We start from the raw sequence: 13094 nt of genomic DNA, 5'->3' as shown, positions 1-13094 counted from the left end.
AACACTTATTTTGAGACCAAGTCTTGTTACATTGCTGTGCTGAGATCCTCTTGCCTCAGGCTCCTGAATAGCTGAGTTTACAAGTGTGCTTACCTCAGGCACTTTTTTTTTTTTTTTTTTTTTTAAACATTGATTCCCTTTTCCCTGTAAGGCAAGTAAGTTCTGTGATCCCCCTTCCACTTCAGAGAGAGGCCTGGAGAGGTGAAGCCTTTCCAGAGCCACCAGGCAGCGGGCTCTTTTCCTGAACTGAACTAGCTGGAAGAGCACACATGGGGGATCAGGGGCCAACATTGGTGCGATGTGGGGGTGGCAGCTCCCTGCAGTTGCCTTCAGGGCCAGAGGCCTCAGGTTGGCTGAGCACTCTGCTCACTTGGCTATTGGTGCCTGGTAAGAGTGCTTCTCAGCTCCCCTCCATTGGCCCGTGTGACTGACCCTGGACAGGCCATTTACCTCTGTTCACCTGGGCTTCTTTGGATTTGCCAGGACCAGCGGAGGCTGAGACACTGAGGCACTGGCACAGAGAGAGCTCAGCACACTCATTTCCTCATCCTCCCAGCCACAGAGCTCCTGGTTCCTACGTGGCACCCTGGGCTGAGGTGCCTGTTGGATGGTCCCACAGAGCTCACAGTCCAGAGGAGTGACAGACACTGACCAAGTGCGTCCGTGTGTGGGTGTCATGTTGTGAGCACAGTGTATGAATGGGGGAGTCTGGTTTCCTTCCTACTCTGAGCTCACCTTGGCCAGAGCTGTGATCTCTGCTTCCTGGAAAGTCTAGAAGGGAAATGTCCTCTTAGGCCCATGTGTTGGTGGCTTGGTCCCCAGCTTTGGAGCTCAAGGTGTTGAAGCTTTTTTTTTTTTTTTTTGCTCCGAATGCCTTCAGGGCAGGTTTGGCTGGCTTGAAATGTGGGGATTGAACCACACCAACCTGAGCCTGACTGCTTTGTTGAAGCAGCCACTTAAAGAACTGAGCTAAGGGGCAGGCCTCCAATAACACTTTGTTTTTTTTTTTGGCGGAACCAAGGATTGAACTCAGGTCCTTGCGCTTGTCAGGGAAGCACTTATTCCACCAAGCCATCACCCCAGCCAAGGTGTTGAAGCTTTAAGAGGTGGGACCCACTTGGAAGAAGTGAGGTCTTGCAGGTGTTCCTCTGAAGGAGCTATGGGGATCCTGGCCCTACCTACCTCTTATTTTCAGATGCCATAAGGGCCTCTCCACATGCTCCCACCACTGCACACTGCATTGCTACAGGCCCAAGGCGACAGGGCCATGCAAAGCCCTGCTATCATGACCCAAAATAGACTTTCCTTCCTGATTATTTTGACTACTTTGTTCCAAGAATAGAAAGCTAACAGCCTCATAGGACCCCCTTTTCCTTCTCAAGATTTACATAAGGTACTAGTGTATGTGTCCTTGTCACCACCCCACCCAGGAAGACTGGAAGCACAGCAGGGTCTGTTCTGAATATTTTCTTTGCTAGCACTAAGCATAGTGAATGGCTGTGAGGACAGTGGAGCTACACAATAGACATCTTGGAAAAAAATGCCCTGGGTGTTCAGGAGTTAGGTACTCCAGATTTGCGGCCAAGAAGGTGGTGGTGGGAACATGCAGCATGAGGCCAGTCTGAGGCCATGGAGGCGCAGGAAGGACAAAGCGAGGGCTGCAGTCAGGTGGGGGCAGCGGGACTGGAGACAGTCACATCCCAAGGCAGTAGGGAAGGACAGGGGGACTTGGAAAGGAGGGGAGTCTAGAGCTGCTCTCCAGCTTCTGCTTGGTGAAGGGCGCATGGTAGTGCCATGCGTAGGGTCACACAGGGGTCATTGATGATTGCCACCTGTACTTTCCACCTAGCCTTCCTCCCTCCTGGCCACTCCTGGGCTCTGTCCCAGCATCGGACGCGGGACACAGCTCAGCAGCAGAGCCATCTATTAGCCATCTTCCCACCTCTTTTTCTTTTTTGGCGGAACCGGGGATTGAACTTCCCATCTCTTTAGTGTGGGAAAAGAAACAAAAAAATACTCACATGGAAAGAGGAGGGGAGGGGGCAGGGAAGGGCAGGAAGGGGCTGGGGTCAGGCCAGATGCTGGGCTCCCTCTCCTCCTTCCTGGTCCAGTCCACTTCTGTGGGGCGCCCCTGCCTCACTGCAGCCCCTCCATCGCAGCGCTGGAGGCTGTGGGGCTGCCCACCCACCCTTCCTGTAGTCCTGCAGGGCTTGGTGATGTGCTGGAGGCTGGGAGAAGGCATTCAAGGGTGCTGGCCCGACCCAGGCCCAGGCGGAGGGAGGAAAGGCTGCTTACCCACCTCCACCCCCACCCCATGCTACTTCTTAGGGCTGATGGGTAGCTGCGGGCAAGCTGAGGGGGCTCACTCTTGCAGCGAAGGCAGGAGGGGCCTAGGCAATGCTGGGGTGGTCTGGGGAAGCCTGATTCTGTACCTGGGATTTACCAGGGTGAGTGGGGGCAGGAGAGGAGCCAAAGAGGTCATAGCACAGGCATAAGCCGGGCGAGAGCTGTGAAGCTCCGCACCCAACCTAGTGCTGAACCCAGTGTGGCCGCCGAGAACAGAGCTGATAAAGTGGGGAGCTGAGGACTCTGAGGAGAGGGCTTCCCGACCCTCAAGTAAGAAAAACCTCTACACAGAGAAATGGGATGGAGTGTTGAAGCACAGGGGTGCAGGAAGAGGGCCGCAGCCCAGATCCAGCTTGGAAGGGCACTCTTGAGGCCGCTTGGCCATCCTTCCTGTCAGGGCTGGCTGGGGAGAGAAGCAATGGCTAACATCGGTGTGTGACGTGCACCTGGATTCTGGCCACCCCAGCCTTCCAGGAGAGTCTGAAAGAGTCCCAGCCTCCTCAGTCACCCACCTTGGAGCCTCTGAAAATCTGAGAAAAAGCAGACTCCCCTCTGCCCATGGGGAAAGCAACGGAGAAGTACGCAGCACCACAGCACGGGCACCCTGGTTTCAGAGCTGGGCCAGCACCATTTGAAATTTTTTCCTTTTTTTTTTTTATTGGTACCTGGAATCGAACTCAAGACCTTGTGCTTGGCAGACAGGCGGCACTGTCTGCCAAGGAGCTATATTACACCATTTGTAAACATTAGACTTGGTGATGTCTGAGGAGGGAGCAAGGTACCTAGCCTGGACTCTCAGGTGTGGGAAGGAGGCAGGATGGAGTCCTAGGACTTAGCAAATGTCAGCTAGCCACAGGAAAGGGGCTGCTGGCTACCACTGGCCATGGGTGTGGATGGACTAGAGCAGGCACCGAGCCCTGGGGTGGTGAGCATAGCCCGCATGCAGCACGGGCTGTTTGGTGGAAGACGCTAGACCCTTTGATGTGGTCTTTTTTCTCTCTCTCGCTTTTTTTTTGGAGAAGGGGTCTTGCTACATAGTTCATATTGGCCCTGTTCACTATGTAGCCTTAGCTGTCCTTGAACTTGTGATGGTCCTCTCATCCCAGCCTCCTGAATGCTGGGATTCAGGCATGTGCCACCCTGTCTGACCTGAGACTCCGTCTTCTCCCTTAAGGTCCAGGCATGGGGAAACCGAGAGCTGGGAAATGGAAGTCCCTCTAGGACACGCGATGTTCTGCCACCACCCACGGAATTGTCCGCGACGGAAGGAGGCTGGGTCTGAGCAGCCCACAGGTGTAGGGCCGGATGCTGCTGTCCTGAGGAGATGTGCAGACGTCATCACCAGCTGGAGGGATGTTGGATTTGGGGTGGTCCCGCAGCTCGGAGAGACAGGTTCCTGGGTCCAATGGCTGAGGCCATGTGCTTCTTGCCAGGCAGTGGTTACGCCAGGAGATCCACAAAGATGGCGTTGGTTGTGGTCTGGCCAAAGATGAAGGCTCCCAGAGTGACCAAGAAAACTCCATAGCTGACCAAGGCCCACCAGCTGCATGGGAGAGGACGAGGGGCCTGATCAGTCGTCCTGCTGCTGACTGCAGCCGTGCCTGCGTACGTGCATACCCATATACACATACGTACACTTTAACTACTCATACTGTTTCTGTTGGTAAAGCACTTCTGACTTTCCAAGGCCTTTCTTATAAAAGGGCATGAGGCCTGGTGTATTGTCCCCAGTGCCAGGCAAGGAGACTGGGCCCTGATGGGGTGAAGTGACCATTCACAGCATGCCAGGGTTAGCACGCGGACCTTCTGCCATGAAGACATTTGGGAAAAAGCAGGCTGCACGCAGTGACCCATTTCATTAAAAAAAGAAGCAAAAAGCAAACATCTGGCCCGGGGATGTAGCTCAGTTGGTTGCCTAGCACTTGCCTAGAATGCGTGAGGCCCTGCATAATCCCTAATACTGGAAAAAAAAAGTAAACCAAACATCTGCAAACAGGTATCAAAAACAGTAACGGGGCTGGCCGAATAGCTCAGCAGATTAAAGCACCTGCAAGCAGGTGCAGGGGCGGGGGCGGGGGTGGGGGTGGGATGGGGGAGTGGTGTTTCAATCCCTAGGCCTGTCAGGCTGCCTGTCAGGCTGCCTGTCATGCTGCCCTCCCCCCCTTACTGTTTATTTTCTTTTTTTTTTTTTTTTTTTTGGTGGAACCGGGGATTGAACTCAGCCCTTGCGCTTACCAGGGAAGCACTTATTCCACTGAGCCATCTTCCTGGTCCCTTTTTTTAAAATTTTATTTGTGTGTGTGTGTGTGTGTGTGTGTGTGTGTGTGTGTGTGTGTCTGTGTGTCTGTGTGGCCAGCTCAGCCCACCAGGGGGCATGGCTGGCTGGCATGTGGTGCTGGGGGATTGAACCGCGGTCCCCGTGCTGTGCTAAGCTTGTTCTAAGTAGGTGCTTTAGACCACTGAGCCATCTCACCAGCCCCTATTTTCCTCTTTATATATAACTGTGGTATGTTTCTTTTTTTTTTTTTCTTTTTGGTGGAACCGGGGATTGAACTCAGACTCTTACGCTTGCCAGGGAAGCGCTTATTCCACTGAGACATCTCCCTTGCCCGTTTCTTTTTTTATGTGTTATGTTGTTTTGTTTCGTTTCTGAGAAAGGACTTGATACGTAGCTCAGGCTAGCTTCAAACTAGTGATACCCCTGCCTTGGCTTCCTGAGCACTGGGATTACATGCACGGGCCATCATACCTGGCATGTATTAAGTTTTCTTCAGGGGAGGTTTATTTGTTTTTGGTGCCGAGGACCAAACCCAGGGCTTCCAGCTTGCTACACAAGCATTCTACCACTAAGCCAAATACCCAGCCCTACTTTTAATAAAAAGTATTACAGAGTAATTGTTCTTAAAAGATGTGACCTTTTTTAACCTCTACTATGCAAGGAAATATGCTTATTAAAGCAGGGTGATGTTTTTTATCCCCTAGACTAATGGAACTTAAAATGCTATTGCTTTCTTTTTCTTGGTTTATTTTTGTTTTCTGAGACAGGATCTTGCTATGCAGCACAGGCTGGCCTTCAACTGTGTAGCCCAGGCTGGGCTTGAACTCACAGTGATCTTTTTTTTCCTGTCTTTCCAGTGCCGGTATTACAGGCGTGCACTACCATGTCCCAGCGAAACAGCTATTGTAGGGTTGGCCAGACAGGTCAGTGGACTAAAGCGCCTGCTTAGGCAGAGCGCAGCGGCGGGGTTCGATCACCAGCCTGCAGTGCCTGCCCTGCCCTGTGCTGAGAAAGTGATTGAAACTGGGCGTAGTGGCATGTTCCTGTAATCCCAGTGCTTGAGAAGCTGAAAATGGAAGAATCACTATGAGTCTGATCTACATAGTGAGACCCTGTAGACCCTGTCCTAAATACATAAAAAAATAAAGTAAAGGGGCTGGTGAGATGGCTCAGTGGTCTAAAGCACCTACTTGGAACAAGCTTGGCAAAGCACAGGGACCGCGGTTCAATCCCCCAGCACCACATGCCAGCCCGCCCCACCCCATGGTGGACTGAGCTGGCCACACACATACACACACACACAATAAATAAATGTTTAAAAAAAAATAAAACTATAAAACAAAACAAAACAAAAAGCAGCTATTGTATACAGCACAGGAGGAGGTATAGGGGACAGGGCATTGCCACTGACTGTTGCTGGGACTCTTGTCCTGCCTGGAAGTCACGTGCAAAGTAAAATGAACATGACTTGGGACTCATTAGTTTTTCCTCCAATATTGGGGATTGAGCCATTCATATCCCCTGTGCTCTTTTTGATACAGGCTGGGCTTGAAATTGCAACCCTTATGCCTTGGCCTTTGGGAAGCTGGGATTATAGGCATGTGTCACTCCAAGTTTTGTGATTTTTTTTTTTTTTTTCAGTGCTAAGGGATTGAGTCCTGCACCCTTGCACTGAGATGCATTCCAGGCCCTTTTCAATTCTTTGAGATAGAGCATTGCTAAGTCATTAAGTGGCCCAGGTTGGGCTTGAATTTGTTGTGAACTTCTTGCCTCAGCCTCCTAGAAGGCTGGGATTACAGGTGTGCACCTCCATGCCCACTAGGTTCACAAGTCTCTTAACTCCCACCTGTTCTTAAGGTCCCCTCCAGTCTCCCAATGCCCCTCCTCCCGATAAGGCCCTTCCGCACTGGCCCTGCTTTACCTGGCTGGTTTTACCTCCTCCATCTCAGAGAGCTTGGCTTGAATGAGGCACAGCCCTAGAAGAGAAGGACAGCCTTGGGTTTGTAGGGCTCCCTCTGCCCAGCCCTGCCCCACTAAGAGGCTGTGGTAGTGGTAGAGAAAGGCCCAGGTTACTCCTACAGAGAGAGTCCTCCATACTCTACGCCAAGCTGGAGACCAGGCCTCTGCTCTCCTGCACAGGTCAACATCTGGCCAGCACCCTGTGACTGCACACAAGGTTCTGAGCAGAAGGGACAGCACATCCTGGGGCCCCTCTCAGTGCACTCCTGAGCTCATGTGGCTCCCTTGGTCCTAGCCAAGTGGGAGGGGCTTTCAAAGAGGCCTCCTGGATAGAAGGAACGAGTATGGGTAAACGCATGGCAGACAGGACAGTGCATGTCCTGAGGGTCTCAGTGACTTGTGTCTTAGGGTTGGGTCTCCTGACTTCTGTGTCAGGGCATCTCCACTAGTCCCCTTTCCCTTGGGGCTGCACCAGGTGGAACCCAGTACCTATCTATTGCTGAGGGTGCAGTGCAGGAAGCTATGTTCCTGGGTAGGTTTAGAGCCAGTGGGGAGTGGAGGCTGGGGGTCTTGGGGGGTCCCTGCTATAAGGGCACCTGGGAAGACAAAGATGAAGCAGGCAGCCAGGCCTCCGATGACGGCAATGACCCTGCCGATGTCAGGGATGAAGAGTGCCAGCAGCAGGGTGAGCAGAAACCACACCAGCGTCTGCAACACGCGCCGCCGCCGCTCCCGGCCCACGTCCTCCTCCACTGCCAGGCCCTGGTAGCGCAGCCACAGGCCCTCGACCACGGCCCTGCCACAAGAGGAGGGGCTCAGGGAGGGAGGTCGAATAAGACCCTCCATCTCGCTCTCATAGCTGCCAGACCCCACACAGGGCAGACCCGGAGCCAGAACCTCAGGTTCCTCTTCTGCAACAGGGGTCTAATAACACCTTGCCTTGGTTGCTGGGGGGCCGGATGAGACGGTGAAGGCACAGGGCTCTGCTTCATCTCAAGGGAACCAGCACCGTTAGTCCACTTCTAAAGGAACTGGCTTGGGTTTCCAAGAGGCCAGGAGACCATGTGATGCCTCAGGAAAGGATGTGGACCCCAGACTCTTGCAGGACTTAGATTGCTCAGGACAGAAGTACCCTTCAGACCCAGCTGGGGGTTGGTGGCTGCCATGCTAGGCATGGACTCTTTTCTGTGGGCATTGGCTTCTTTCCAGTGGGTTCACAGAAGGCCAAAGGCCAGGCTGAAGGGCTTACGGGGGCTGTGCGTGGGTGGGGAGGGGCCTCACCGTCCACAGAAGTGCAGGATGGGGTAGGAGGTGAGCACACTCAGGATGATGAAGGCTCGGGCGACAGCCACAGCAATGTCCTCCGAGGGATAGGACAGGAGCACGTCGGGGTCCACAGCAGCTCCAAAAGTCAGGAAGCCACAGATGCCTATGGGTAGGACATGGGGGCCCGGTCATGGCACCCTGGGAAGGGGCGGGCAGGCATGGTGACAGCCAATTCCTGCTTTATGCAACATCAGCACAGAAGATGCCAAGCAGCTCTGGATGCTTGCGCTGAGCCTCAGGGGGCATCGAGCTGGGAGCAGCACCCACCTGTGCCTTCTCAGATGTGCCCTTGCCAGAACCTTGCACCGCTGCCTCTGTGAATTTGAACTTGGCCGGCACCCTGCTGTCTCACAACTTCTACACTAACAGATCTGCTCAGAGTTTCCTGCTGCCATCTTGTCTTTCAGGTCTCTGATCAGATGTCTGCTTCTTAATTCTCGGATACCCTGCCTTGCCCATCCACCACTACGCCAGAGCCCTTTTCCCCAGCCAGGTCCCCATGTAACATGCTTCAGGATCCCAACTGCAGCCAGCTCCTGCCATCACCTGCCTGGGCTCCCTGCCGCCTGCCCCCAACTCCCTGTACTCCAGCTACAGGTCTCCTTTCTGTTCCTGCCCCAGAAGCTTGGCATTTTGCAGTTCCTTGTCTGTGCCACTCCTCTCCAGCTTGTGACATTCTTCTGGCTTTGTCATCCTCCTCCACCTTCCCCAGTGCAGCTGCCTCTTTAGAGTAGCCTTTTGTGAAAGCCACTCTACCGAGTCCCACCCAGCCTTCCAGCTTCACTGTCAGGTCAGCGCCTGCCCCTGCCTAGAAGTTATTGCTGTTACGCTTTCTTTCTAGTACAGCTGTCTTCAATGAGGCTGGCACTCTCACAGGCCAGGAAAAGGTCCACCCGTCTCCCTGGTGTCCTCACACTGAGGACAGCTCTTGGCATTGCCCGAGCACAGATTCAGAACTGATGGATCAAGGGGCAGACACACCTCTCTGGTTCTGTCAGAGGTGGCCCCACAGCCTAAGTTCAAACTGATGTCTACAGATGGTTGGGAATGCAGAGCTGTCCCCAGGAGAGGTGGGCCCAAGGGCTTGAGGGGGCCGTGGAAGGGAGCACTCACCTGTACCCATGTAGACAGCCAGGGCTATGACCATGGCTGCCGTCACTACCCCGCCCCAGGTCTTCACCTCAGGCTGCCGCATGCTGTTGAAGACGGGCACACTGCTCACGTGGCACTGTCGGGTGAAGTTCATGGTCATGGTAGGAAAGTGGCCTCACTACGTTTCCAGAGGGAGGTAGCTTGGGGACAAGGGGAAGCCCTGGGGACCCATCTTATCCTTCTTCCCAGGACTCCCGCATTCTGCTTATAACATGAATTCTATCCCAGGGTGGGGTGAGCCAAAGGGAGAGCAGGGACCTTGCAGCTGGCACCTGAAATCCAAAGCAGATGGTGGGCATGGCATTGAACACAGCCATCCAGGATTCTGGCCTGTGGACAAAGTACAAAGGTGTGTCGCCTGTGAACCTCTCAGAACCAGCAAATACACCTGTGCTCCTTATTCATCCCACGATGGTCTCTAGCAACCAGCATTCTACACTGAATACATAGTAAGTCTAGGACTAGAGAGAGGAGATATTTCCTCAATATAGCAAACGAGGATCTAGAGGGCCTTTGGGGAGCAAGATCCTGAATTTCTAGCTCATGGACTGGGGCCTTTGTCTTTCTGATAGGCTCTGTTTAAAAAAAAAAAAAAAAAAGTGATTCAAGCTTGGTGGCATATGCCCATAACTTGAATCTGAGGTAGGAGGATCACTTTGAGTTCAAGGCATACATAGTGAGTTCAAGGTCATGTTGAACCACACAGCAAGACCCTGACCCAAACAAAACAAAACAAGATACACACAAGTGGGAAAAGCGGGCAGCTGCATCCCACCCGTCTCCACAGCTCAGTGCCCTGTCCTGCATTGGCTCACTTCTCGGATGCCGGTGGCAGTCTCCTGCTTCTGGCTCTCACACTTCCCCATAGTAAGAGACCAACCCCCTTGCCACCTTCCTGCAGTAACCTACAAGCCAGCCTGATGACCTAACAAGCTTCGGGAGGATTTGGCCACGAGGCATTCGATGCCTGACCCAGCACCTCCTGTTTCCCAGGGCCTCTCACCCACCTGGTGAGGATGTCCCCTGGGGTCATCTCTTTATCTGGCCAGATGTATTTGATGATAATGATGGCAGTGACGTACCAGGTGCCCACGACGCTCAGGAAACTGTAGAAAGGAGAAGCTGACTTCCTCCTCACTGGCTCCAGCTATCCCCTGTCTGACTGCATCCCCAGGGTGCCCCATCCTGAGCTCCAAGGAGCACACATGTCCAATGAACACTGAGGACTCAAGAGATGCCTGGGAAGTCAGCTTCAGAAGACCTGCTGCAGCTAGGAAGGGGCTGGACAGCCACGGGGGACCTGACCGGCATTTCTGGTCATTGGAAAATGTGAAATTAAACTCCATAGCTCAGAGATCTGGGCTCCAAGCCCAACTTCAATCAGAGGTTCCAAGCTCTGGCCTGCCTGTGGCCCTTCCTCTGGGCCAGGCCTAGAACTAGGATCTGCTGAAGTAAAAGGCCTGAATACAAAGACCAGACTGTGAACTTTTCAGGGACTATGGAGACTGCTGAGTGTGACCCTTTCCTCTACAAACTAGAAGACAGCATACAGCTTGTAGTCTTTTGGATACTATGTCAAGAAGCTGGTCCTGCTTCAGGTTAAGCTGCATGGAAGATACTGGCAGGCGGATGATCTCAAAGGATCACAAATCCCACCTCTCAGGGAAAACCAAGTCCCAGGCTAGCAGGCTGGCACCAGCAGTCTCTTCCTTGACAAGGACCTTTGGAACAGAACCTCTCACTGATGCCAATGGCTGCTGTCTTCCCTGATGGGGGCAGTAAAGGGAGGCCTTAAGCCTGACATCCTGCGAGCCCTGGTTCACCCCGTACTGCCCAATCCTGCTCTCTCAGCAGGTGAGGGGTCACAGAGAAGAGCTCCCAGCAGCCCTTGGGTCTCCAGCTGCCTGCGATTACAGCCTCAGTGTGGCCCAGGCTGGAGTGGGGCCTGCGAACCTGGCATATTTCTGGAAGCCAATCTCCCTGGGGATGGACAGGGGCAGGATGAAGAGGAAGGCGGTGAGGCTGATGGTGAACTTGCGGTCTGTGTACCAGGGGCTGCTGAAGGCCCCCTCGGGCTCCTTTGCCATCACTGCTATAACTGCATTGGGAGGAAAGAGGGGATGTCATGCGGGCCCCCACAGGGCGTGGCCCTCCACTCCGCTGGGCCCCAGGAGCCTGGAGGGAGGGTTTCCAGATGAAGGCCAGGTAAGTGACAGCTGTTCCCTCCACCCCAGGATTCCCAGGGATGGCGGGGGCTGGAGTCAGTGTATTGGGGAAAACCTCACTCTTGTCCTGCTGGTCCCCAATGATGATGAGGAAGGCGATGCAGGTGCCAAAGGTGTAGACAGCAATGGCCACCTCACACAGCACGCCTGTCAGCTTGCCACACACGGCCCACACCACCTCCTGGTAGGTCCTCTCGTTGCTGGCTTGGGAGCAGTAAGCCAGGATGACGAGGCCACTGATGATGAACACTAGCATAGCCTGCAGGCAAGGACAGAAGAGGACAGTGTGGTGACGGCCTGGCAGCCATGCTTGGCAGTGCCCGGGCCAGCGCCCAGCATGAGTCAGGCAAATGGGTCTCATCTTGCAAGACAATTTTAACAGACAGATGTGGCCAAGCTGTGCTTTTCTTTAAACACACAAAGTCTTTAAAGAACTATTTCTCATGCAAGAGGAGAGAGTACAGTATAGTGGACACCCATGTGCCATTACTCAGCTTCAAAATTGACTGATTGATGGTTAATCCTGTTGCCTCTTATTTCCCTCTCCTCTCTGAAGCCAATGCCAACTATCTTGCCATCTCATCAGTAAATAGTCCAGCAGTTCTGTAAGAAAGGGTCTGTATTTAAAAGAAAAAAACAGACCATACAATCCATGTAATGCCTAGAAAATTATATTTGCATTGATGTTCATGTCTCTTTGATGGGGACCTCTCCTGGGCTCATACTAAGGGGCGCTGAACAGGCTGGGAATGTCTGCCACGTGTGACACAGGGGGTTGGATGCTGACTCCACCTGATCCAGAGCTCTCTGGTGGAGCCGACAGCCCATACACAGCGTACCTCTGCTGTGAGCCAGGCACTCACCATCTGCAGCATGACGCCGGCCGCCACGCCCCCGGCAGTGCTGAAGGCTGCTGGGAAGTTGAGCAGCCCTGCGCCCAGGCAGGCATTGACCACGATGAAGATGGCCCCAAGAGTGGAGGTGGTGCCTCTGTCAGGGTCCCCAGGAGAGGCGTAGCCCTCACTCTTGGGGGCTGTGTCCACACATGGACTCTGCAGCAGACGGGCCCGCTCCCCAGCATCCGTGCTGCTGCCCCACTCGCTGAAGTCACTGTTGATGCTGACTTGTGCCATGACATGGACAGCCTCTTCCTGCCAGAGCTGGGGGCTCCGCCTCAAGACCACATCCCAGGGGTGGCAGGGGGAACACTTGTCTGTTTGGGCCTGTTATTTTACGAAGACTCTTTTCATCCTAGATGGGATAAAGGTTAATACTTTTGTTATCTTGATATAGGGCTGGGGCCCAGGAAGATAAAACAATTCTGGAAAAATCCTATGGTAGCCAGGTGAGTGTCTGTACCCCTAAAATCCCCACTCTGGAAAGCTGAGGCAGGAAGACTGCCTGGTCAAGCCCCACCTGGGACACTTGGTAAGAGCCTGTCTCAAAAAAATAGGGGCTGGGGAGATAGTTCAGTGGTCTAAGTTCCTTTCTGGCAAGCCCAAGGACCCAAGTTTGATCTCTGGTACTGTATCTCCAGTGGGCCCTGGAACTTCAGGCATGCTGAGCCAGCCATTGAAACCAGGTGTGGTGGTGCAAGCCTTTAATCCTAGTGTTGGGGAGGCTGAGACAGAAGGATCACTATGAGTCTGGCCTGTGTAGTGAGATCCTGTATCAAATAAATAAAGATTAAAAAAATATTTTAAAAAGCAAAAGGGGGCTGGGGAAATAGCTCAGTAGAGTAAGTGCTTGCCTGGCATCTGACAAGTGCAAGGTCCTGAGTTCAATCCCCGGTACTGTAAAAAAAAAAA

General features: G+C 53.4%; 1 protein-coding gene across 2 annotated transcripts in view; it reads right to left on the bottom strand.

The window, feature by feature from the left end:
- Positions 1-3362: 3362 nt before the first annotated feature.
- Slc38a7 (solute carrier family 38 member 7) overlaps positions 3363-13094 on the bottom strand; it is a 13413-nt gene continuing 3681 nt past the window's right edge. For both annotated transcript variants that reach the window (XM_023709389.1, XM_004625919.2), the window contains 10 exons: positions 12150-12537; positions 11347-11545; positions 11015-11159; positions 10069-10167; positions 9334-9391; positions 9023-9137; positions 7865-8012; positions 7180-7379; positions 6546-6600; positions 3363-3889 (listed from right to left, as the gene is read on the bottom strand). In XM_023709389.1, coding sequence (XP_023565157.1) covers positions 3787-3889; positions 6546-6600; positions 7180-7379; positions 7865-8012; positions 9023-9137; positions 9334-9391; positions 10069-10167; positions 11015-11159; positions 11347-11545; positions 12150-12419 — 1392 coding nt within the window. In that variant the 5' untranslated portion in view covers positions 12420-12537 and the 3' untranslated portion in view covers positions 3363-3786. The remainder of the gene's footprint in view (positions 3890-6545; positions 6601-7179; positions 7380-7864; positions 8013-9022; positions 9138-9333; positions 9392-10068; positions 10168-11014; positions 11160-11346; positions 11546-12149; positions 12538-13094) is intronic.

The sequence above is a fragment of the Octodon degus genome, unplaced genomic scaffold (assembly GCF_000260255.1).
Source record: "Octodon degus isolate 3935 unplaced genomic scaffold, OctDeg1.0 scaffold00011, whole genome shotgun sequence".
Lineage (NCBI taxonomy): Eukaryota > Metazoa > Chordata > Mammalia > Rodentia > Octodontidae > Octodon > Octodon degus.
This window is presented reverse-complemented; position numbering and strand designations above follow the sequence as displayed.